The 27,414-nt window shown below is 43.8% G+C and overlaps 1 protein-coding gene across 1 annotated transcript; it reads right to left on the bottom strand.

The window, feature by feature from the left end:
* Positions 1-255: 255 nt before the first annotated feature.
* LOC127189619 (cytochrome P450 2C23-like) lies at positions 256-27,176 on the bottom strand. Its single transcript, XM_051146616.1, is given in 11 exon segments — positions 256-473; positions 1,454-1,595; positions 5,181-5,368; positions 6,912-7,053; positions 8,361-8,537; positions 9,143-9,303; positions 10,024-10,173; positions 21,162-21,324; positions 26,976-26,999; positions 27,001-27,038; positions 27,041-27,176. Coding segments are annotated over 11 exon segments (1,482 nt in total). The 5' UTR covers positions 27,156-27,176; the 3' UTR covers positions 256-291.
* Positions 27,177-27,414: the final 238 nt, after the last annotated feature.

Below are 27,414 nucleotides of genomic sequence, written 5' to 3' on the forward strand. Positions count from 1 at the left end.
ATGAAGGGTCTCAGGGGCCTGCTGTCAGTTCTGCTGGGGCCTGGTTTATAGAACTGTCGAGGAACATGGACACACTGCCTGTGTCCTGGGAGCTTTCAGGACCCAGACCTTCATGTCAAGGAATTTGTAGATTGAAACAAGTGTCCATGTGCTTTTAAGGAATAATGTTTTTGGCCTGGGAAGTACTTAGAATAAAGAGACTTTATAGAAAAAGAGAACAAATACTTCGATTTGAGTGATTAAAGGGATGAACTCTTTTTTTTTTTTTTTTTTCTTTTAAGGGATGAACTCTTATCTAGGAACAAGAGACAGCTTATAAGGTGGAGGCAGATTGAGAAGGCCGGTTGCAACAGGCTTGATACCTAGGTCCCTTGGCTCCACCAGAGACCTCAGGGAAAACTTTTGCAGAATGGCCGTGAAGAACAGGAAGAGCTCCATATGGGCCAAACTCTCGCCAGCACAGGAACGCTTCCCTGGGAGGAGAGAGCACCACATCAGTTCTCTTCACCCTCAAAGGAGAGCCGAGAACCACTGAAAATGCCAACCAGGACTCTCTGGAGGACAGGCAATTAGGTCTCATCAGGGCACGCTAGGGCCTACAGACAGGGCTCAGGGGTTAAAAGCACACACCGCTGCTGCAGGCAGCCTGCGTCCTGTTCCCAGCACCCACATCAGACAGCTCAGCTCTAACTCCAGGTACAGGAATTTATGGAGTTTTTACATTGGACATTTATTATCTTTGGCATCAGAAACAATGCATGTTAAACTTACTGATATTTATTTATTGATTTATTTTTGCAGGCTTTACACACTGTAGGCAACTGATTTACTACTACACCTTCAAACTCCTTAAATTGCTTTTTTTTTTTTTTTTCTTTCAAATAAGCGCACGGACTAACAACAGGAAAGAAGACTGCCTGGCAAAGCCAAGTCATTTTTCGGCCTTACAGCAAACACAGCCGAGGCCAACGTTCTACAGAAGAAGATGGAGGTCCTTCGATGGACTCTGGCTCTGAGGACCAGGAGATTAATGTGTTAACAGTTAAAAAATGAAAACATTTATATCTGTGTTTTGGAAGGCTGGAGAGATGGCTCAGAGGTTAAGAGCACTGACTGCTCTTCCAGAGGATCTCAGTTCAATTCCCAGCAACCACATGGTGATTCACAACCATCTATAATGTGATCTGATGCCCTCTTCTGCCCTGCAGGTGTCCATGTAGACCACTGTATACATAATAATAAATAAATACATCTTTTTAAAAAAAACTTGCAATACCAGCCCACAGAACAATGCCTGCATCCTGCAGCCGATGTGACTGGTATATAGACTTAAATGTCTCTACCTGGACTTGGGAAGTAACAACAGTTTTATCAGTTGACTTTGCATCAGTGGGTCGCTTACTTATGACCTAATTCAGCGAAGCTAAAAATTGCCTGAGACATGTGTACTTACCAAGGGAGAAAGGAACAAAGTAGTCTGTCTTCTTGAAGCAGCCGTTTTTGTCCAGAAAGTGTCCTGGGTCAAACTTCTCTGGGTTGAGAAACTCCTTATGATCCATCAAGATGGAAGATAGTAATGGGAGTACAGTGGTGCCCTGGGGCCAAGAGATGGAGAGCAGGGTGGTGCTTGGCCATGCACGGGTCAGCACACAAGCCGGCAAAAGACTGAGTGACCGTGGAGTTAATAGGAGGAATACTCACACGCTCCCCCTGTGACTGTCTTAGGGTTGAGCTACTATGTCACAGTGTTTTATCACAGCACTATAAAGCGAACATTGAGAGTGGGAACTGCCACGTGAGCTAGCAACAGTAAACAGTTTCTGAATTCACAAGAACCAAAAATGTAATCAAAGTCAAACATGTAAAGAATCTAAGGCATTTCAGGCAGGGGTCACATGTGTTGCGCCGTGCAGCTTCACTGCAGCCTTGTTCTGAACGCAGCACGCGCACTGCACCGAGCAGGCTGCCACGTCACTCAAGACTACTGAGTACTGGAGATTGCAATGCTCTTCCTGTACACACAGAGTTTTCTGATCTTATAGAAACAATCGTTTAATTATGGAAAACAAAGACTTCTCAGGTTTTCCTTCGTTCTTGATATAAAACTAAGAACACAGCCATCTCATCAGTATGCAAATTTTGTTGCCTTTAGTACACTGTAAAATTATACATATAGCAAAAATATACATAAGTCAAAAATGAATTTATGACTTGTCACCAGGAAATGTTTAATGTGTATACTTATTTTGTAAACCTGTATACAAAAGCCAAAATTTCCCTGGTGGAAAGGGGGTATAGGAGGGAATGTTCAAGAAGCTCCAGCTTAAATGACAAAATGTTAATGGTGCTTACCACTGTTTACACTGGAAGCCTCGCATTTGCCCGACACTGCTGAACTGTTTATAAATCTCATTTAACTCTCATGCCAGCTGACTAGAGCGGATGCTTTTTGGCTCACACTGTATAAACAAGGCAGCTGAGGTTCAGAAAGGAGAAACGCTTGCTTGTGGCAAGCCGCACAGTCAGAGCCTGAATGAAGCTCTAGCTGGTCATGGAGCACCCAGCTTGACTCTGTGTTTCTTTAAACATTTGGGCAAGATTTGGAAATGATAATGCAATACCAAAACATGCAGAAAAGTGTAAAGTAAAAATGTTTCTCAAGCCGGGCAATGGTGGTGCACGCCTTTAATTCCAGCACTCGGGAGGCAGAGACAGGCAGATCTCTGTGAGTTTGAGGCCAGCCTGGTCTACAAAGTGAGTCCAGGACAGCCAAGGCTATTACATAGAGAGACCTTGTCTCAAAACCCAGAAAGAAAAAAGAAAAAAATGTTTCTCACCTGTTCTCTCTCTCTCTCTCTCTCTCTCTTTTTTTTTTTTTGGACATGTATCTGTTTATATCCTCATGCATGGTGTGCATGTGGAGGCACGTGAACAGAGGGCAGTTCTTCCCTGACACCATGTGGATTCCAGGACTGAATTTAGATCATCACTTGGCAGCAAGCACCTGGACCTGCTGAGCCATCCCACTGGCCCCTTCTTATTTTTCCTGTACTGACTTGTCACTAGCTTCTAGCTTGATGTAATCACTATTACCAGATTATAATTGCACTCTGGAAGATGCTTTATGAAGTGAAAAAAGATAGACACAGCCTACTGTTCCCACACAGGCCTTGTGTAGCTTGCACAATATTCCACTTTATAGAAATACTAGTATTTTTATTTATTTTTGGTTTTTTGAGGCAGGGTTTCTCTGTGTAGCCCTGGCTGTCCTCGACTCAAATATAACCCTCAAATATAAAATATACTCTTTTAGTTTGTGCTTTGAGCCAGAGTCTCAAACTCATGATGTAACTGAGGCTGGCCTTGAACTCCTGATCCTCCTGCCTCTATCTGCCACATGTTTGGGATATAAGTGTGTGCCTCAACATCTGGCTTATTTTGAGGAAAACCTACACAGCAGCTAAGTTCTTAGCACTTGGGATGTTTTTCGGGTGCTTTGACCTTCCGTAGCTGTTGTCACACAGCCTTCAGCAGATCTTCCTACTTACAGCTATCAGCAAGACTGGCACCCTTAAGGCAGGGCTCCACCAGTTCCAGGCCAGTCTGGACTATATAGTGAGTTCTAGGCCAGCCAAGGCTACACAGTGAAACCCTGTCTCACACACACCCACACTCCCCCTGCCCCAGCTTTTCTTAAACATCTTGTCAATATAGTATAAATTAAAACATGAATTCTTTAATTTTTTACTTTTAGTTTATTACATTCTATGGGTATATTTTTATAGATTCATTAACTACTAACATAATAACTATAAATAAAAATAAATACAATGTATAATAAGTTAAAAAGAATTGTGGATTTGTGTTTAGTCTCTACCTCCACTCCCCTGAGACAGGTTTTCTCTGTGTAGCCCTGGCTGTCCTGGAACTCCATCTTTAGATCAGGCTGGGCTCAAACTCAGAATCCCCCTGCCTCTGCCTCCCAAGTGCTGAAGTTAAAGGTTTGTGCCACCATCACCCAGCTCCTATCACTCATTGTTTAAAAACTCCATATCAAAATCGGAATCTGTTAGTTTGATCCTAGAAAAATATACGGTTATTTTAAAATACATAATAGAAATACATTTTGTATGTGTAATATAGATAGGTAATTTTATGGAGATAACTTGTTTTCCTAGCGCATATATATATATATATATATATATATATATATATATATATATATATATATATATATATATATATATATAATTTAGCACTCTAAACTTAAAAAAATCATAACTGAGAATATCTTTAAATCTTTAGACTCTTACAACCTTCCTGCTTAGCCCTAAGTACCCTTTTCTTGTAATTTCTTTTATTAATGAAAACTGTTCTTAGCTGGTTTGGTGGTGTGCACCTGTAACCTCAGCACACCGGGGAGAAGGTTGAAGGGCTGGAACATGGAGACCAGCTTGGGCAGTATGGTGAGAACCTGCTCTATTGAAAGGGAAGGGAAGGCCCACTGACCCTCCTGTCCCTAGCCTGCCACGGTGCAAGTCACATGTGCATGCCGTGCCCAGTACTTTACATGCGTGCTGAGATCTGAACCCAGGTCCTTGGGCATGCGCACCGAGTGCTCTCACCCACAGAGCCCCTGGGCTTTTCTTATGGTGTGTACCCTGGTTTCAGACTGCTGGAGTGTTTCTGTGTGTAGTGTCAGTGGTGTACATGCACACCTTGGCGAACCTTTGCCCTCATCTCTGTAAGACAGGAAGGATGGTTCGGGTTTGGCAGTGTTTTGGTCACATTTGGTGTCTTTTCTCTACCTTGTGTGCTATGGAGCCATTTAAATGTAAATTCAGAAGGCTTACTGCATCCCTGGCATGCACAGATTGACTGTTGGGGCAGCAAGGGCCTAACTATTTGAGTAACTGAAAGTCAGGATTAAACACAATGACGCCCTTTTTAAAATCTACCATGAAAAATCAGGTGAGCTTCTTAGCATCAAAGCCACTGCCATTTAATACATTCGATGTGAGGGTAGGAAGGGCCTGGGAAGCTTCCGGTCAGAGACAAGGCTCCAGAGGTGGTGACAGGGTGTCTCTGACTCTCTCTGGTTTTTGTTGTTGTTGTTTTTTGTTTGTTTTGGTTTTGGTTTTTGTGAGAGAGACCTGAGAGCCACTGCCCAACACACTAACCTTGGGGATGACATAGTCTCTGAATCTTGTGTCCTGGACCACAGCGTGGGGCAGATTAGAAGGAAGGAGAGTGATGAACCTTTGAATCTCATGCAGCACGGCATCAGTGTAGGGCAGCTTCACCTTGTCCGCCATGCTGGGGTTTTGGTGGCGTCCAATCACGCGATCAAGTTCTTCGTGAATCTTGGCTGCAGGGACATTGTGAGGGCTACTCAGGCCTATGTTCTCAGGAGACCTGGGAATACTTTTCAAAGAATGATAGAAAGTGGCCTAGAGAAGACTTTGGCATGGGGTGGAGGGGTTGCTGGGGCTCAAAGGTGTGTTGCTAGGGAGCCCTGGGTTGCTGGGCATCCCAAAGATGTGGCTGTTTGTTGGAGACAAAGGTTGGAGCAGGAGCGTGCACAGTGGCCACTGTGGTTAGAGAAAGGCCCAGGCGGGTCCAACTGATCTTGTGAGTCCCAGCACATTAGCCACAGAGGGACATGTTTGATCCTATTTTTGCTGGGAGAATCCTCATCAGCTACCCTCACTTCCGCAAGTCTCCCGTGGGAACGGCAGCTGCTTCTTGTCGAGCAGTAAATACGGACATCCTACAGCTTGTGCTCTGAGAAATGGCTCAAGATGCTCCAGCTCTCACTACAAACTACAAACTAATTTTTTGAATTTCTCTTTAAAATCATGATTGAGCCCCACCTGATAATCCACAGGCAGTTAGTGGTTGCTGCAGGACGGAGAATTTCCTTCAGTGGTGTGGCCAATGGTAGGCTACCCATGCCCTGTCAGCGACCCCTCACCATGCCCTGTCAGCGACCCCTCACCATGCCCTGTCAGCGACCCCTTACCCATGCCCTGTCAGTGACCCCTTACCCATGCCCTGTCAGTGACCCCTCACCCATGCCCTGTCAGCGACCCCTCACCATGCCCTGTCAGTGACCCCTCACCCATGCCCTGTCAGTGACCCCTCACCATGCCCTGTCAGTGACCCCTCACCCATGCCCTGTCAGCGACCCCTCACCATGCCCTGTCAGCGACCCCTCACCATGCCCTGTCAGCGACCCCTCACCATGCCCTGTCAGTGACCCCTCACCATGCCCTGTCAGTGACCCCTCACCCATGCCCTGTCAGCGACCCCTCACCATGCCCTGTAAACAGCCCTAAGTAAACTCATCGGCATACACACACCCACATAAAACCAAATCAAAAACCAAAACCAGGCAGCTAGGGGACTGTCTGGGAGAGGATGGGGTCAGCAGGAATGGGAATGAGAGACATGAATAGGATCTAAATATGTTATATACATGCATGTAAAAGCCACGATGAAGTCCATCATTACATGTAATTAGCATATGCTAATAAGATTATATATGTGTGTGTGTTAAGAATCTTTGGTGCATTTTTAAGGTGGTAAAATAGAAGCTTGCAAGATGAAAGAGTTCATGTGAGGTCACACAGCCAGGTGTTGGCAGGTCTGAGTGTGACTTCGGCAGGGAACCCACTACACCTTTTGCTCAGTTACAGCTCATCTTTTGTCTCTTCTTGTAGCATATGAGGCTTGGGATTCCTAAGTGCTAGTTTTGACCTTAAATGGAAACCTTTCAGTCTCCAAATGTCTCTCTCTCCTCCTTAGTAGGACCGTGGGACACAATCAATCTGTTCCTCAAAAGCAAAGGCCTTCCCATGAATCATGGCACACACGCCCCTTTGTCAACACTGCCGCCTCATCCCAGGCACCTTGCACCTCCGGGTACTTCATAAGGAGCAGAAGTCCAAATCTCAGGGTGGTGCTGGTTGTCTCAGTGCCCGCGGTAAACAAGTTAGACCCACAGGTTGCCAAGTTCTCCAGATCAAACTCAGATTTCAGGCTGTGCTTCTCCTGCAGGTGGTAGAGTTATGAGCCCTGTGAGCCCAAGAGGAGGTAACAGTTGCTTAAAGCCCCACCACCCACGATCCCATCTTTTCGCTCTCTTTGTTTGTTTTTGAGACAGGGTTTCTCTGTGTAGCCCTGGCCGCCCTGGACTCACTCTGTAGACCAGGTTGGCCTTGAACTCAGAGATCTACCTGCCTCGGCCTCCTGAGTACTGGGGTTAAAGGTGTTTGCCACCTTGCCTGGCAAGATTGTACTCTTAACAGGATCCCTTCTGTATGCTGCACTATTGCTGTGAACAGAGGAGTAAGTCATGAAGTTGGATCTTAGGGGCTCGAATCCCAGGTTAGCCAAGGTACGGATGTGTCCTCCTGACGTGGTACCGGATCTCTCCCATGAGTCTCCTAAGGCTTTGGCAGAGACTGGAGAGCTAATGTGCAGGAAGTGCTCAGAACAGTGGCTCGCATAGGCAAACACTTGGCAAATGATAAGTTCTTGTGCCGTGTATTTAATGAAAGAGACTAGCTGATAGGCTCTGTTTGAGCACAGTTAGGAAGGTCACTGCTGCATGCCTGGCCAGCTTCTGGTTTTCTACCAAGCTCTATGGCTCTTCTATAACACTCACTATTGTTAGTGGTGCTTGTTTGCTCTGTGGTCCAGGCTGGCCTCACACTCACAGAGATTTACTTGCCTTCGCCTCCTGAGTGCTGAGATTAAAGGTGAGTGCTATGACACTTTGATAGTTTTCTTTGTCCCAGAAAAACACATGGTTCCCCCTGACAGTCATAGGGATGAACAGGCTGTTGGAGTGGACCTCCTTGGTAACTAGCTCGGGGAACTCTGTGAGCAGTGGAGGGGACAGCAGTACTCTTTTCTCAGATGTCTTTTCTAGGGAACCTGGCCCTCTCAGAGGGTAAAGCTGATTACTGTGGATGCGTGTGTACCTACGACAGAAGTGACTGCTGTTTTCCCTCTCATCTACGTAGCTGGGGAACTCTTCACATGGACAGTGCTAGTGCTCGGAGCTCAGAAACTGCTTTGAGATCTGGAGCTCTGGATGTGACTACAGAACGGTATTGTCTTCTCTAGTTGCACTGTTTTGTGTCCGATGGTACTCAGAGGACGCATGCTAGGCAACAGCTGTTATTAAGTATGCATGGCGTCGCTTACAGTTTATTTATAGTGTATTTGTTTCATACCCTTCATCCAGCAATCCATACAGTACCAGAATTACAATGACCTTCATGTGTGACTGCTTCCCTGCATCTTCATGCGAGCTAACATACAGGAAGGGAAGAGGGCCCCAGGTGCTGTACCTCCTCAATCTTATTGAGGAAACAGTCAATGTAGTCCCGAGGGTTAGCAGGATCCAGGGACTCTTGATGCTCCTTCACTTTTTCTAGAATGAAATTTTTAACCTCATCAAGTCTTTTAATGACTGCTTTATGCTTTCCAGGGAGATACTTCATGAACTTTGGCCATAGATTGTACATCTAAAAAAAAAAAAAGAGCAAACACAGGAACTGTTAAAACCTCATGTGTGAGGAGTGGTGTGGCGAGTGAACAGAAGGGGAGAAGGGGCAGGCAACATGCGGAGAGGAGTGCCCCTCCTATCTACGGCTTGTCCTACTGCTACGCAATCTCACAGTCAGGGAGGGGAAAGGTCCTGAGTGGCTTTCAGTAGAAATGACTGGGAATGCCCTTCCTTGCTTCCTTCCTTCCTCCCTTCCTTCCTTCCTTCCTTCCTCTCTTCCTCCCTCCCTCCTCCCACCCTTCCTTTCTTCCTTTCTCTCCTCCTTCCTTTGCTTTGTCTTCTTTTTTTCCCCTTCCTTTCATTTGTAGTATAGGGCATCAAATCCATGGCCTTCCAAACATTAGACAAGTGTCTATGACTAAGCAACACTCCCATCAGACCAGCTGGAGCAAGCAGAGGGCAAACTTCCCTGGTTGCTGGGCTAAATGTTACCCATTTCCTCAGCATGCACAGAGGGAGGGCACTCTGCTCACAGGCCAAGGGAGCCCAGAGCCTTTTACTCTGCAGTCGGCTTTGAGTAGACCAGTGACAACAGTGACAAACACAGGAGAACCTGGGTCTTACCTGGCATGATATAGAGTTCAACTGGTGGAAATTTTTATTTAGAAGATCCATGAGGTTGAGGAATGTCTGGTCGTTGTATTGGAAACGCTCGTTGAAGAGGATGGAGCAGATCACGTTGCAGGGAGCACAAGCCAGGATGAAGGTGGGGTCAAAAGGCTGAGCTGGTGGGGGGAAAGGATTTCAACCCTGAGGCCTGCTGGTTGCAGTGCTAAGATTTGAACTCAGGGCCTTGCCCATACCAGGCAAGCCTCTTCCACCAAGCTATAGTTCCAATGCCTTAACAATGAGCATTCTAGGCATCCAAAATTAAGATTTCAAGAACTAGCCTCTTTTCAAGCATATACTTATGGTTTATTCCCCTAAACTTCTTTTATTAGGATGCAAACATTTTCTAGTCATATGGATTAAACATGTATATACCCACATATACAGTACATATGTTATTAGCATGTCTATTAAACTGTTACAGCATGTGATACTATGTGCTCTATCTAGCATTACACTATAATGGTGACACATTTTGTTATTACATGTATTTATGATAATGGCAACAAGTTATATTATAGAGCATTTATAATATATTGAATGTTATGCAAATGTTTTCACTGCATCGTTAAATCTTTCTATTGAGTTTGAATTGCAGCTTGATTTTTTTCAAATAATGAAACTGCATCTTAGGAAAGTTTAGTTATTTGTCCAAATGTACATCTAATTAAAGTGCCATGGTTAGAAATTAAATCCAGCCGAAAGCATTTCGGATGCCTAACTAAGAGCTTTGGGGATGTCTCTGTTCTGGTTGACATCTTCATAGACAGGGCAGAGCTTGGGCCAAGGGACTCTGAAAGGAGGAGCAAGGACTGGGGACAGGCCGGAGGTCTCACCTTCTGTTTTCTGTAATTCTTCCACAAGGCACTGCGCTTCCTCCTGCACCCTCTCCTCCAGGCTTCTCTTCCCCATCCCAAAGTTCCTCAGCGTCATGAGGGAGAAGCGCCGCATGAGCTTCCACCTCTCTCCGTTACTGAAAATGATTCCTGGGACAGGAAACAGAACAGGAAGTGCCCCCTCCTATCACAGAGGCAGATTCCCCTACAGCTCTCTTCTCTCGTCTGCCCTGACTGGGCTGGAGAGCTGGCCCTTCGGAGCACATGAGGTGCAGTTTAATTGCAATGTCTGTCATAGAAAATGGGTATCTAAGCTACAGTAAAAATGAGGCAGAAATGAAAAGGAGGGTTGTAGGAGGTGGTGGGTGAAGAACGGGCCCAGATGTGGAAGGGACTTTTGTTTGGCTCTATTTAAAAAAAAAAACAAAACTGATCAAAGGCTGGGTGTGGTGGCCATGCCTTTAATCCCAGCACTCGGGAGGCAGAGGCAGGTGGATCTCTGTGAGTTTGAGGCCAGCCTGGTCTACAAAGAGAGTCGAGGACAGCCAAGGCTACACAGAGAAACCCTGTCTCAAAAACAAAACAAAAACACGGTCAAAACTGTCACATGATTCACGGAGTTGTGTTTGGACACTTAACCTGTCTCTAACCTGTGCTTGTTCTGTGTGTTTTTTTCTGTATTAGAGGATAAATACGGTGGAAACAGTATTTCAACATAGGAATTCTGCTTCTTTCCTCAGAATTTACAATCTGCAAATATCTGCCTTGCTGAAATAGGATGAAACCATGCTGGAGAGATGGCTCCATGGTTAGGAGTATTGGTTGCACTCGCAAGAGACCTGCTGCTGTTCAGTTGCCAGCATCTACATCAGGTGGCTCACAATCCCCGGGAACTCTAGTTCCAGGTGATCTGGTGTCATCTTTTGGCTTATGCGGGCATGCTGGTGGTACACAAATGCTCATGCCGGCATACACACACACACAAAAAAATATAAGTAAATATTTTGAAGGAAAAAAAAAAAAAAGATGAAACAAGGAGATGGAATGCCGCACGGGCCTTGGCAGTGACTTTCAATTTCTTCCTCTGTACAAAGCCAGATATGGCTAGGCGATAATGGCGCACACCTTTAATGCCAGCACTCAGGACAGAGGCAGGCAAATCACTCTGAGTTCCAGGACAGCCAGGGATACGAGAAAAAAACCCTTTCTTGGCGGGGGATGAGGGTGGGGAGTGGGGAGCAAGCCAGACATGTACCCTGATTTCCTATGTCTTTTAACGCACCACCGGTTTCTAGGGCTGTCCAACCCAAATCTCAGGGGCATCTTCATGTCTTCCCTGCCTTCACCACACAGACCTAGCAAGAATTGCATAAAACGGGACTCGGTGACACAGGCCTATAACCCCAGTCCTCGGGAGGAGGAGGGGAGAAGGCGTATAAAGTCATCCTTTAGTTAGAAGCCAGGCTGGAGACTCTGACAAGAGCGGAGTAGGCGGAGGGGATGGTGGTGGGGAGTGGTGCAGGGGTGAGAACAGAGCAGCCTAAGGAGAGGCTGTTTGATGGGGAAATGAAGTTTATTTAGCTCCTAGTTGTGGAGTCAAGGCATGGTGACAGCATCAGCTCAGCTCTGGGATGGCCTTGAGAAGAATGAGGTCTCAAAGGAAGAGTGTCAGCTGGAGAAATCACCCCTGCAGACAGGAGGCCAAAGGCAAAGGGCCACTGTCCTTTTCTGGGGCCACACTCTCAATTTCTATAGTGATTTCTCTCCAGCCTTTCTTAAAAGGCTCACACGGCTCATCTGGGAGCCAAGTAGACGCTCAGAAACCCTTGAGGACAAACCATATTGACACCATAGACATCTCCGAAGTAGTTCCTTCCCTCCTTTCTCTAAATCTATAGAGTTTCTAGATTATTTGAAAACAAATTTTGAGTAATATTGACATGAAAGTCTTAACCTTTGCACTGTTTGGTCTCTGGACACACTGAGTCCCTCCGTGTTGCTTGGCACCCTTATTTTTCTCACCCTCCTCATCTTCCTTATTCATCTACCCCTGCTCTATTTGTGTCTTTGTTTTTAGCTGGTTTGAATGCATTACTATGGAGAGGACCTAGTCTAATTATTGTGAGAGGATCTTTACACTGTTTATCTTCTGAGCACACAAATGACAGAAGGTTGGATTCTCCTGGCTGGGCATATATGCCAGGAGTAGGGCAGAGGCAGAGGGCAGTGTACTTTCTAGGGACTGATTGTAATAATGAGCTACGTGAAGGACATTTGGGCTCAGCGTACCATCTGGTACTTGAAGTCAAGGCTATCACAACACAAACTTCAGAAATCTTCTATTTCCCTATCCCCACAGTGAATGTATTCTAGGAAAAAAATCATTCTTTGATTCAGCAGTTGATGACTATTATCCTAAAGGGGCTGGAAATTCTCATATTGCTCATCTGTACAATAAATTGTTTATCCACAAGTGGCACACAGATATACCTGTAGGCAAAACACACATACACATAAAATAAAACTTAAAAAAATTTAAGGTGTTAAAAAAATTTAAGGTGTTAAAAAAATTACCAGGATACTCTTCAAGCTACTCCACAAAATAGAAATGAATGGAACATTACTAAACGCATTCTATGAGGCTACAGTCCCTTTAATACCTAAACCTCACAAAGACCCAACAAAGAAAATTTCAGACCAATTTCTCTCATGAACATTGATGGAAAAATAGTCAATAAAATACTCGCAAACCAAATACAAGAACACATCAAAGATATCATTCACCATGACCAAGTAGGTTTCATTCCAGGCATGCAGGGATGGTTTAATATATGAAAATCCATCAATGTAATCCACCATATAAACAAACTGAAAGAAAAAACCCACATGATCATTTCCTTAGATGCTGAAAAAGCATTTGACAAAAATCCAACATCCATTCATGTTTAAAGTTTTGGAGAGATCAAGGATTCAAGGCATATACCTAAACATAATAAAGGTTATATACAGCAAGCCAATAGCCAACATCAAATTAAATGGAGATAAACTCAAGGAAATTCCACTAAAATCAGGGACTAGACAAGGCTGCCCACTCTCTCCATATCTCTTCAATATAGTTCTTGAAGTTCTGGCCAGAGCAGTAAGACAACAAAAGGAGAGCAAAGAGATCCAAATGGGAAAGGAGGAAGTCAAATTATCCCTATTTGCAGATGATATGATAGTGTACATAAGTAACCCCCAAAATTCCACCAGAGTACTCCTAAAGCTGATAAACACCTTCAGCAAAGTGGCTGGATACAAAATTAACTCAAAAAAGTCAGTAGCCTTCCTGTATACAAATGACAATCATGCTGAGAAGGAAATAGGGAAAATACACTCTTCACAACAGCCACAAGTAATATAAAGTATCTAGGTGTAATTCTAACGAAGCAAGTGAAAGACTTGTATGAAAAAAAACTTTAAATCTCTGAAGAAGGAAACTGAAAATGATATCAGAAGATGGAAAGATCTCTCTTGTTTGTCGATTGGGAGAATTAACAGTAAAAATGGCCATCTTACCAAAAGCAATTTACAGATTCAATATAATCCCTATCAAAATACTACACAATTTTTTAAAGACATTGAAAGATCAATTCTCAGCTTCATATGGAAAACCAAAAAACCTGGAATAGCTAACACAATCCTGTACAATAAAAGATCCTCCACAGGAATCTCCATCCCCGATCTCAAGCTGTACTATAGAGCAACAGAAATTGAAACAGCATGGTACTGGCATAGCAATAGGTTGGTTGATCAATGGAATCAAATCAAAGACCTAGAAATAAATCCACACACACATGGACACTTGATTTTTGACAAAGAAGCCAAATCTATTCAATGGAAAAAGGATAGCATCTTCAACAAATGGTGCTGATATAACTGGATGTCTACATGTAGAAAAATGCAAGTAGATCCATATTTATCACCATGCACAAAACTCAAGTCCAAGTAGAGTAAAGATCTCAACATAAGACCAGAGACACTAAATCGGTTAAAAGAAAAAGTGGGAAGAGCCTTGAACTCACCGGCACAGGAGACACTTCTTGAACACAACACCAACAGCCCAGGCTCCTTTAATGTTAATAATTAGTAAATGGGACTTCATGAGGCTAAGAAACTTCTTTAAGGCAAAAGACACTGTCAACAGAACAAAGCGACAGCTTACAGACTGGGAAAAGATTTTCACCAACCCTACATCTGACAAAGGGCTAATATAAAAAATATATAAAGAACTTAGGAAATTAAACATCACCAAACCAAATAACCCAATTAAGAAATGGGGCTCAGAACTAAACAGATAATTCTCAACGGAGGAATGTCAAATAGCTGAGAAACACTTAAAGAAATGCTCAACATCCTTAGTCATCAGAGAAATGCAAATAAAAATGACTCTGCGATTCCATCTTACACCCATCAGAATGGCTAAGATCAAAAACTCAAGTGACAGCACATGCTGGCAAGGATGTGGAGAAAGGGGAACATTTCTTCATTGCTGGTGGGAGTGAAAACTGGTACAACCACTTTGGAAATCAATTTGGCGCTTTCTAAGAAAGCTGGGAATAGGGCTACCTCAAGACCCAGCTATTCCACTCCTTGGAATATACTCAAAAGATGCTCCACCACACAACAAGGACATTGCTCAACTATGTTCATAGCAGTCTTATTCATAATAGCCAGAAATCTGGAAACAACCTAGATGTCCCTCAGTTGAAGAATGGATAAAGAAACTGTGGTACATTTAACACTATGGAATAGTACTCAGCTATTAAAAACAAGGAAATCTTGAAAACTGCAGGTAAATGGATGGAACTAGAAATGATCATCCTGAGTGAGTTAACCCAGCCCCAGAAAAATACAGATGGTATATACTCACTTATAATTTGACACTAGTCCAACAGGGATGTCCTCTGAGAGTCTTCATTTAGCAGGGGATTGGGATAGATGCTGGGACTTCCTATTGAGACTCCAGGTGAGAAAGATATGGGAGAATGGGGAAATGGAAGGACCCAGAGGGCCCTGGAACCCTACAAGAAGACCATCAAGGCTGTTGGATCTGGACCTGGGGGGGGGGGTCAGCTCAAATTACTGTACCAACCAAGGACAATGCATGCAGTAAACCTAGACCCCCTATTCAGATATAGCCAATTGACAGCACATTCTCTACAGTTCTGTGGAGAGTGGGGACTAACTCTGACATGAGCTGTGGTGCCCCCTATTTGATCACTTCCCCTTGATGGGGAGCCTGGTGGCACTCAGAGGAAGGGTAAGCAGGCTATCAGGATGAGACCTGATAGTCTGTGATCATATAGTGGGGGAGGAGGTCCCCTTCTGTCACAGGCTTAGGGGAGGGGAATAAGGTGAAAGAGTGAGGGAGGGGGAACAGGAAGATACAAGCGAGGGAATAACAATTGAGATGTAATCTGAATGAATAGGTTATTTAAATTAAAAAAAATTTAACCACCGGAATATGATCCATCTTTGTGAAACCTGCAAGTCTCTGTAGAGATGGGCATTTTTTAAAAACTGTGCATTTACTTATTTATTTTTGTTTTTATTGCAGTTGTGCGTGTGTGATGGGTGCAGGCACATGTATGCTATGGTATGCATGTGGTGGAAAGATAATGCTGGAGTTTGTTCTCTGCTTCCATGACAGATTTCGCGATCAAACACAGTTGTTACGATTGGGTGGCACTTGTCCCCCATGAGCCACTTCGCTGGCCCTTAACTTTGCATTTTAGTGAACAGCAATGGCTCCTAATTTGGGGGATTAAATGAACAAACTAAAGGTTTGAATGGCTGCCACTAGCAATGATATAAATGTTTAAAGGTCAAAGAGGTAGGCAAAATATTGAGTAGGTAATTACCAGGAAATATTTCAATAACTTGATTGGTTTTATACACACTGCAGCAATCTTTAGCAGTATTATAGTTGTTACAAGACATCAGAAAGCCAGTCGTATTTTAGCAGATACTTCATGTAGCAAGATACTGTTCTTTGAATTGTTCCCTTCCCCCCAAATACTTTGGTAAGCTAAGCCCCAATATCTGTGGTTGTGACCTGACTTGGGCAGGGTCTTCACAGAGATAATCAAGTTGGAATGAGGTCATTGGTGTAGCTGGACTTTTTGGCGACTTATTGGGTTCTTTTATCTACCACTCTTCTCCATCCTTATTCCACTATTCTAACTCCCCAACACTAGGTAGGGGAGAAAAAAGGGTAGAGGGGAAAGGGGGCATCATTATCACTAGACTACTTCCTGTGGATTATGAGGATCACGTTTCTTCGGGGCAGGGTTGATCTTTGCTGACAGGATATACAATATATTTCTTTTAAAATTCTTTATTATAACTTTATTCATGTTACATTCCAATTGTTATCATACCCTTGCTCATATCTTCCCATTCCCACCCTTCCTGCCTCTTCTGCCCTATTCTCCTCCTCCAGACCTCTGACGGGGGGGGGGGGCAGGGGGCGGGGCACAATCCTTCTCCTTCACTATCTGACCACAGCCTATCAGGTCTCATCCAGACAGATAGCCTGCATCCCCTTCTTCTGTGTGCCCACGGGGCTTCCCCACCAAGGGGAAGTGATCAAATTGCGGGCAGCAGAGTTCATGTCAGAGGCAGTCCCTGCTCCCCAGGATATCCAATTTCTTCTTATTTCTTTGTGTATGACCACTCGACAAACTGCAACAAACCGCAACCAATAGCAACTAGAAACAGCAACAGCAGCAGCAGGAGGAAGAGCAGCTACCACAGCCCCTCTCAGGGCTCTAACATTTATATACCCTCTCAAGTGTCCCCAGAATCCCAACTGTCATATATTTGCAGAAACTATCTGCAGCTTGCAAAATCATGCCCCTCTTAGAGTGTGAGGCAAATCATAGTCAGGTGCTGTGGACAATCTGAAGCAACTCCATAGCCCACACTTGGGATTAAAACAGAAACATATTCCTATAACATTTATGTGTTTCCAAAAATTCTCACTACACATTGGGTAGTCCTTAACTCAATATGATTATCGAGAGAGAGAGAGAGAGAGAGAGAGAGAGAGAGAGAGAGAGAGAGAGAGAGAGAGAGAGAGATATTTCATATGAACATGGATGCAGAGGTTAAGGTGATGTGGCTACAAGCCAAGGTATATCGAAGATTGCCAGAAAACCACCAGGAGATGGAGGGCAGTGGAGAAACAATTCTCTTCCACAGCTCACAAAAGGAACCAACTTGCCAGCACCTTGATTTCACATCCTTAATCTCTACTATGGGAAAAGGTTCTTTTGTTTTAAACCACCTTACTGTTGTTGTGTTGTTACGGCGGAAGTAGGGAACTAAGACAGAAGGAAACAGGAAACACTAATGAATGGCAAGGTTGTCAGGTTTTTCTTCACATGAGGTTGTAGTAGGAAGAGTTCATTGTTTCCTTCACACCGCATTCAGGTTAAGGGGCAGTAAGGGAAGTTTATAGAAAAATTGCAAGCCAATTTTGCAAAAAGTGTGAATTTTCTGCCAGTAACTTGCCCCCCACCTCAGCTGAATCCAGCCAGCTGCTTCTACATCCAGTCAGAAATGAACAGAGAAGCTCGGGAGCCCCTGAGCTGTCACTGATGTGAAAGCTTCTTCTTTGGAGACTGGCTTTCGTGATACCAGAAGGCACCATGCAAGCTTCCAAAGGAGGGAAGCAAAACTAGTCCTGTCCATCTACGATGCCTAGCAACCACAACAGTGAACAGATGGAGTAATGGCCATAAAGATGCAGAAGGAGCATGCATAGTCTGTCATAACCAACAGCTCTATAGTCGGGATAAGACCTACTCTGCAAGAGGGGAATCATGCCTGGCATGGAAGTCTAGTCAGCTACTCAGGGCTGGAGAAATCAGGCATGTTGGCAATTTCACTAAGTCAGCATCATCCCTAACAACAGTTTAAATATTTGTACTTATATCCACAGACAAGTGTGGTCCTTACCTCTCACCAAGGAAATGCCTCTGCATCAGATAGAGACCACGGCAGAAAACCACCACCAATTAAAGTACAGAGTTGTGGAGCCCAGTCCCAACTGATATACCTACAACACAACTCTGTACCTAAAACTCAGGGATCATTTTGGAAGAGGGGGTGGAACAGGGAGTTTTCTGTGATATTATATCTCCAAGAATGTCAGAATCTACGCCCACAAAGTTTTAGCATGTCTGATAACCATGACCTGAACACGGACAGCACCAATAGACACGCTAACATGGACCAGGGAAAGACCATAGACCTCAAGCTCACAAGAAGAACTGCAGGCAACCAAGGAATGCTGGGAATGGGAGAAACACTCTCCCAAAGAAGGGCACGCCAATTGGTTATCCAATACCAAATGGTCAGCCCTGAAAGCACATACACACATACAACATTATTCAGACTGGGCAGGTTGTGCTTATGTATTTAGGTGTATCCCACCTACTCACACCCCACAAATGTATGTAACAACAATTAATGAGAAAAAAGCCCATGAATTTGAAAGAGAACAAGAAGTATATGGGAGGCTTTGGAAGAAGGAAAAGGAAGGGAGAAATGATGTGATAATATTAGTCTCAAAAAATGAAGAATATTAACAGAGAAAGACACAAATAGTCAATGCAATCAACTTGTTTTGTCCAAAGGAAGGCTTGGTTGCTGCTTTATTTGGACAAATGCACTTTGATCTTAAACGAGAATGGCCCCAAATCACTCCCCTTGCACACCTAGCATACTGCATTACATGCAGGCAGGGGACTCCCCTTGCATGGCTAGCATACTGCATTACATGCAGGCAGGGGACTCCCCTTGCATGGCTAGCATACTGCATTACATGCAGGCAGGGGACTCCCCTTGCATGGCTAGCATACTGTATTACATGCAGGCAGGGGACTCCCCTTGCATGGCTAGCATACTGCATTACATGCAGGCAGGGGACTCCCCTTGCATGGCTAGCATACTGCATTACATGCATGCAGGGGTTCGTAATATATTTTGAAATGAATTATTGTTATGTATCTGTGATTCAATGTTTATAATTTGAAACGACTTGAGAGAGTCTCTTGGCTTTCCTTTTATTGCATAAAAATTGATACACTTAGGCCAGGTGGTGGTGGCACACACCTGTAATCCCAGCACTCAGGAGGCAGAGGCAGATGGATCTGAGGCCATCCTGGTCTACAAAGTAAGTTCAGGACAACCAGGGCTGTTATACAGAGAAACCCTGTCTTGAAAAACTAAAAACCGAACAAACATTTGATATACTTAAAGGAATGTGTGACACAGATCTAAGTCTTGAAATACAAGAATTAAATTGAATCTCTGAATCTCTATGCAACTGAGAATGGCATGTGACTGTGATTGTCATGGCTACTCATAGACTATCCCTCATCCTCCTTCTTCATCTTCCAGGCCATTACTAACGTCACAGCAGTTGCCACATCTAGTCATTATTTGCTGTCGATGCCACCGTGCCACCCTTCGCCCATGTGAAGCTGGGCTCCAAGGACTGCCCCTCTCCAATCCCAGGCCTCTAAGTATCCACTCCTGTTATAAAAGCTTCTCCTGTTTGTTTTAGTTCTGTCATGTTCCCAGAATTAATTTTCAGGTGACTTAGCCCGACTTGATGGTCATCTCAAAGGAGCTACAGAATCTCATGGGCAATGAAATTATGATCTGGTCTTCATCCTTGTCTTCTTCTTCTTCTTCTTCTTCTTCTTCTTCTTCTTCTTCTTCTTCTTCTTTTCTTTTAAAGATTTATTTATTATATATACAGTGCTCTGATTTCATGTATACCTGCATGCCAGAAGAGGGTATCAGATCTCTTTTAGATGGTTGTGAGCCACCACATGGTTGTTGGGAATTGAACTCAGGACCTCTGGAAGAGCAGTCAGTGCGCTTAACCTCTGGGCCATCTCACTAGCCCTCTTCTTTTTCTTTGTTGAGCTTCTAGATCCCATGGGTTTCCTGGGCATAAGAAGCCTTTCTTTCAGTCACTGTAGATGTTCTAGATTGTGTCCAAGTTTATACTAATGAACTGATTTGTACTGAGCCCTGAACAATTCCGAGACGAGGCCTATCTATGTCAAAGACCAGCTAAGTTGAAAGGGTTTAGTCACTTGATATGACCCTGAACTTCCAACCTCAAGAGAGCATAAGAGGCTCTGCAGACAGAGTTAAGACATGTGACCAGAGATTCATGAGCTGGAGAAACCACTCTGGTGGCCAAGTGCTTACTCCACAAACATGAGACACAAGAGTCTGAGCTTAGATCCCCAGTAGATAAAAAGCTGGGTGTACTGATGCACACGTATAATTCTAGCACGGGAGTGGGAGGGGGCAGAGGCAGGAGGATTCCTGGGGCTTGAGGCCAGACGGCCTAGCCAATTGGCAAGCTGCAGGTTCAGTGAAAGATGCTGACTCAAAAAACAAAGTAAAAGGCAAGGATGACATATGACCTGCGGCCTCTATATGTATACACACACACACATGCACGCACACACGCATGCACACACACAGATGTACACACATAGGCATACATACATGCACACATGCACAAACATACACACATGAGCATGTACACACACACACACACACACACACACACACACACACACACACTCACACACACACATACACCAGGTCCATCAAGCTACACTCTGAACACCAAGGCTAAATAAAGGTGAGCTTCCCAGATGTGCTTCACTCTTTAAAGCCTCTGCAACTGGGATCCTCCAAGAGCTGCCCTGCATATCGGCTCAGTATGTAATGAAATTGTAGTTCTAAGCCTAGCACCTTCCTTAGTCCTATGAATTATTGTACAAATGACTGAACCTGAAGCAGCCATGGGAGCCTCCTAAATTTTAGCGTGAGTGACCTGGCATTTGTAGTGAGGCTAGTCTTGTTGGGAACTATGCCTCTCAACTATGTAATCTGTGATAACACTGGGGCATTTGCATTGAAATCCCATTGCAGGATTGCAATCGCATGGTTAGTCGCTAAGTGTAGAACAGGCATGAAATAAGTTAGCAGTCAGATCTCTTTCCCCCAAATATTCAGGTGTTAAGGGAAGTTAACCTGCATTTTGGTTTGAAACATACCACGTCCCTTCTGGCTTTCTTCGACAATGGGAAGAGGTCCTCTCCCAAGGAAATCATCACCTTGATTGAGTAGAGCTTCTTTCACCACGTCATATCCGTGTAGGACCACAGTAGGCCAGGATCCAAAGTACAGAGTGTAAACAGGTCCATACTCTTTGGCCAGCTGGAAGGAGACAGAGCACTTGCGTAAACAGTGTTGTGAAATCTCTTTATTGGAAACTTGTAAGTAAGAGCTCTGGACAGAGCTTGGCCTTTGCTCCGTCAGGCTCACTTTAGGAATATAACCTTAGTGTCCAGTCTATTTTATTCCTTCATTTGCATATGCAACCTTACCCAGCAAATATTTGCTAAGCATCTGTGTTGTGTCAGACACTGTACACCCCAGGAGCCACAATAGAATTTAAAATTTAATGGAAGTGATGGGACATATTCATCATACATTCTATCCATGAATGAATAAAAATGTCCATATTTAACACAGTACCATGTACAATGAATATACATGTGAAAAAAAATTTTAAAAGCCGGATAAATGACATCTGTAGTCCAGTGATGTATAATTCTATGACAGTGATAAACAATGTGGTATTGGGTGCCAAAGAAGAACTTAATAAAACACATGGTGAGTGGAATATTTTTCTCAGTCATAAAGAAGAACAGAGCTATGTCATTGCAGGAAAACCAGCGCAACTGGAGATAGTCATATTAAGTTAATTAAGTCAGCCTCAGGGGATGCTGGAAACCACATCTATGACCCTGACCTACATCCCTCCTCGCCCAAAATTTATAGAAAACTTGTGTTCATACATACATATATATGTACACACATGTGTATATATGATGTGTGTGTGTGTGTGTGCGAGAATATGGGGGGGCTGCACATTTCATGGCATATGTGTGGAAGTCAAAGGATAGTTTTGGGCATAAGTTTGGCCTAATACCTTGTTTGAGACAGAGTCTTTTTGTGGTTTGCCACACTATTGTATATGCCAGGCAAGCTAATTCACAAACTTCTGGGGAGTTTCCTGTCTTCATCTTCCATGTCACTGAAGGAATACTGGGGTAACAGATTTACACCACTATGCCAGGCTTAATGGGTTCTGAGGATGGGAATGCTGGCCCTCACAGACACTTGGCAAGAGCTTTATCCACTAAAGCATTCCCTCAGGCCCAACATGCAGATAATTTAAGTTTGTGTGTCAATAACTTGTTTAAAACTTGAGCTTGTTTTCTCTCATTGGTGCGTTCTATATCTTATACAGTCATATAAAATCATGTATGTACAGATACGTTAAGTAGAAGTGAAACTGTCAAGGTGGATAAGGGGATTAATGGGAGGGGGAAGGGAAGTAAATGGGCGACCAGTGAGATATGGGCAGGGTGTGGTCACAGCATATTGTATATTTGCATAAAAGTGGCCTTCTACAGCCCAGTATAATAATAATAAAAAAAGATGCATAAAATAAAGACTAAAGATTAAGCCAGGGGCAGTGTCATGTGCCTATAATCTTAGCACTTAGTAGGTGGAGGCAGGATTGGAGTTCTGGGTCATTCTTTGCTATGTAGTGAGTTTGAGGCCAGCCTACATGATACTCTATTGTCTCAAAAACTGGACCAAAATCAAATTACTCCCCAAAGTCTAAGAGGCAGAGGAAGCAGCTGGGAGGGGCTTAGAGAAAAGTTCATTGTCAGGTATAAACAGAGGACGATGGTCGCAATGCTCCAAATGGGAAAATGGAGCTCGGACATAGTCTTTGACTTAGGATGATTTCTTTTCAAATGCACTTTAGGGCCCTGTAGTACAGTCCAAAGCAGCCACTTGAAATTACATGAGAGCTCAAATGCCAAACAAATTAGTCAGAAATAAAATCACATTTAAAAACCAATTTTGCGGATAGAGATAGAGCTCAGGGCTCTAGCTTTGACTCCCCTCAGACCCATCTGTTTATGAGGATTCCCTGGCTTTCTGTTTGTTGTTTTTGGTTTTCTTGTTTGTGATTCTTCTCTCTAAGAGACTCAAAGAATTCACAACTTCTTCATTGTTTTCTCTGGCTCCCTGGGTTTTCTTCTTCGTTCCTTTTCTTCCCTTTCTCCTTTGGTTCTCTAATAACCTCCCAGCTTCCACTCAAATGGTGGATAAGTCTGTCCTTTTGTACTTCTGTTTTCTATCTTCACAGATGGAGTTTACCGTTGTAGGGAGCACTTCTGCATTTTGGGATACAGCCTGCTGGGGCTTCCTCGCCCAACCCCTCTTTGAGTCTTTTTCTTTTTGTCTTCCTGAGAAAATGGGAAGGAGTGAGTTACCACCTGCATCCGCCGTGGTAGCTACTCACTTACTGGAACCTGTGCCCATGTGGGTATTTTCTGTTACTATAAATGACTATGGTGAGGGTGGGCAACTCCCAACGTGTGCACTGGGTTCTAAGTCCCTCGCGCTACCGTGTAAGAAATGGTCCTTCACAGCACAGCTCTGAAAAGTTGTCAAATCTGCTATGTTTACTTTGTCTCCCCCACTCCTCCCTGTAACCTCAGCATATGCCCTTACTGACAAAACTGTGCTGGAACCTTCTTTTCTGAAGCTCCCTTAAAAGTTCTACTTCACTAAGTCTCATTTTGTTTTACCAGCTAATGGTGTTTGGCATAATTAGAACAGCTCATGTATCTTTCCTTTGGGCTCCGGGACACCTCACTTCCCGGTGGCTCCTCCTGCTTAGTTCCCCTTGAGACTTCTTTCTGGCTGACCCCTTTATTGGGGTGCTCTTGAGATTAGGCCTCAGTCTGTTCCATTCCAGTATAATCTCATCCAATTTCATGGCTTAAAGTACATTCTGACCCCCAAATTTTACAAATGTAAATTTGTGCTAAGCCCCTAAAATTAAAGTTTCCTGTGTTAAATTGCCTGCCTGCAGATTGACTCTAATAATTAGTAGGTCTTTGAAGCAACATGCCTAAGGCCGAACTTTGCATACATTCTCTCTCCCCAAGATCAAATAAACAAACATTTCCACAGTCTCTCCCATCTTATTCCGTAGCAACCTGCTCTGCTGAAACTTAGCGATCGTTCTTAATTCTTTATCTTGTACCTCTCATCAAGCTTGTGGACAGAACCTGTCGACTGTCTTCCGGATACAGTTAGAATCTAGCCAGCTTGCCTTACCTCCTCTGTTCTTACACTAGTCCAAACCACCCTCATCTCCCCTGGGTTATCGCTGCACAGGTGGCCTGCCTCCCTCATCACCTTTAAAATCTACCCCTAACTATGAGTCCATTGAGCCATGTAGGTTGTGCTATGCCACTCCATCTAAAAGCTCTGGCATCCTGTCTTGGAATAGAAAGAAGCTGATGCTCTTACAGCAGCCCTGGAAGTATTACGGGTCCACTCTTCTGCATTGAGCTCGATGGCCTACTCCTGGCCACATCCTTACTCCAACTGCACTGAGCCCCTGCACATGCCTATTCACTACTCAGCGCTCTCTGTGACAGAGCACCGGACCGGTCCCTTCTCATAGAATGTACATTTCTCAGGTTAACTTTATGGCTTTATCTGTCACCTTATTTGGCATTTTTTTTTTTTTTAACAAAACTAAGCACAGGATGGATCAACTCTATGTCCTTGAGATCTCAAAGGAGCTATACATGGATGTTTACAGTCACCTTATCTGTAGTTGACAAAGGTGAATGAATACACAAACTGTGGTGATTCATACAGAAATGATCTGCTAAACCATTAAAGACGAGGAGGAATTTTTAGATGCTTGTTATTGAGCAGAAGAAACCAACTGGGAAAGGCCACATAGTGTATGACTCAATATGACATCTCAGAAAATGCAAAAGTATGGAGACAGTGGAAGAGCTGAGGTTGCCAAGACAGCACAAGGGGTTTCTAGAACGTTCTGACATTTTAAAGGCAGATACATACCAGCATACAGTTGTCCAAGTCCAGAGAAGGCACACAGAGAGAAAGCAAATGTAAACTTTGAGCTCTGGATGATACTGATGAATTTATGCAGTACCTTAATTATAAAGAGGGTTTCCCTGGGGCTGGAGAGATGGCTCAGTAGTTAAGAGCGCTGCCTGCTCTTCCAGAGGTCCTGAGTTCAATTCCTAGAAACCATGTGATGGCTCATAACCACCTATAATGGGATCTGATGCCCTCTTCTGGCCTGCAGATGTACATGCAGATAGACACGCATATACATTAAATAAATAAAGAAAAAAATTATAATTAAAGAAAAAAAAAAAAAAAAGAAGGTTCCCCTCGTCTAGGATGTGAACAGATGGAGCCATGCACTGGTAGGAGCAGGGGAATCCTTTGTATCTGGGGCTCACTCACACTATAAAATTCCCTGTGCTCAAAAAGTAAAGTTGGGCCAATGAGTGGCTCAGCAGCTAAGGGTCTGATGACCTAAGTTAGATCCTTGGAACCTTCATAGTAGAAGGAGAAAAATCAAAGCCTTCAAGCTGTATTCTAGCTCCCACATGCAAGCCCATGGCGTGTGCTCTCAATCACACACACACACACACACACACACACACACACACACACACACACACACACTAAATGTAGTAAAATACAGTTTTGAAAGTAAAGCATGTTGCTGGGTGAGGTGATTCACACCTTTAATCCCAGCACTTGGGAGGCAGAGGCAGGTGGATCTCTGTGAGTTCAAGGCCAGCCTGGTCTACAAAGTGAGTCCAGGATAGCCAAGGCTACACAGAGAAACCCTGTCTTGATAGATCAAAAATTTTAAAGTAGAAAATGTTCACTTTTTTTCATCTGTGTTGTCTTCTACAGCAAACGTGCAAATACAGGACTTGTTTTCATTCTGAGTCACCCGTCTTAGAAAATGCTTGCCAAGGGAGGGGATTTTTCTGCTGTTATACATTATTATTCCCAGGATTGGGCTGGAAAGATGGCTCAGAGGTTAAGAGCACTGACTATTCTTCCAAAGGTCCTGAGTTCAATTCCCAGCAACCACATGGTGGCTCATAACCATTTATAATAAGATCTGGTGCCTTCTTCTGGCGTGCAGGCAGAATATTATATACATAGTAAATAAATCTTAAAAAAAAAAAAATCCCAGGATCTAAAAGACATTTTGTGCAAAGATTTATTTTTATTTATTTTTATTTTTGGTTTTTTGAGACAGGGTCTCTCTGTGTTAGCCTTGGCTGTCCTGGACTCACTTTGTAGACCAGGCTGGTCTCAAACTCACAGCAATCTGCCTGCCTCTGCCTCCTGAGTACTGGGATTAAAGACATGCACCACCACGTCCAGACTTGTGTAAAGATTTATAATCAGAGAAATATTTATGCAGTTTCTCCATCTTGAAGAACATAGCTTTACACAGTGAGTTCATGGAGATATTATCACTTCTACGATAGCCAGGGCAGCCAGGCTGAGCTGTATTATTGGAGAGTGTTAGGGAGAGAAAGAGTCCTCCTTAGAAAGAGAATCCACAGAGCTTCCCACAGATAATTTAGTATAAAATAACAATATACACTTTACATTTGCCAAGCTTGCCTTTTGGTGTTACTAACGGGGTCAGCCTTTCATTTAAACTCTGTTCTGATTCTAGAATCTTCTTATCAGAAGCCAACTAGTATCTCCCACTAGCCGCTCTAAACTAAACAGCCCTGAAAGAATAAGGATTACTTGTATTTCTGTAATACCAAAAGAGACCCCGAAGAGCCTATGTGGTACGTGGCACTAAGAAAGAAAGCAGTAAGACAGCCAGCACTGTGTGGTCTGAGCAGAGTTAAGAGATGAGCATTTAACCTGGAAGCAAACACCCTAGGATGAAAGCCCCTTACCTTGGAGAGAGATGCAGGGAGGTTCTTGAGGTTTAATTGCAGTATATTGCCAATAATGGGAAGTGGAGTTGGGCCAGGGGGCAGTCTCCCCGCAGTGTGCATTTTTGCCCACACTGAAAGGAGGCTAAGGCAAGTCACAGAAATCAGGAGAGCAAGCGGAATGGTTCCTAGCAGCTCCATTTCAGCCCTGAGATGTCAAGCACAGTTAGTTAGGAAACAAAGTTTATGCAGGGGGTGTTCCCTGCTGGGCAAAGGCTGCTTGGAGTTTTGGACTTGGGGGAAAAACAGAACAGAATGGAGTTGGGTTTGTTTGCTGACACCTGAGGGCAAGAAGGACTGCTGCTTTTTTTTTTTTTTTTTTTTTTTTTTAACTCTGAAAATCTGTAACTTTCTTCTTTTCATTTGTAGGTACATGGTGTGTGTGTGTGTGTGTGTGTGC

Source organism: Acomys russatus, chromosome 5 (genome assembly GCF_903995435.1).
Source record: "Acomys russatus chromosome 5, mAcoRus1.1, whole genome shotgun sequence".
Taxonomy (NCBI): domain Eukaryota; kingdom Metazoa; phylum Chordata; class Mammalia; order Rodentia; family Muridae; genus Acomys; species Acomys russatus.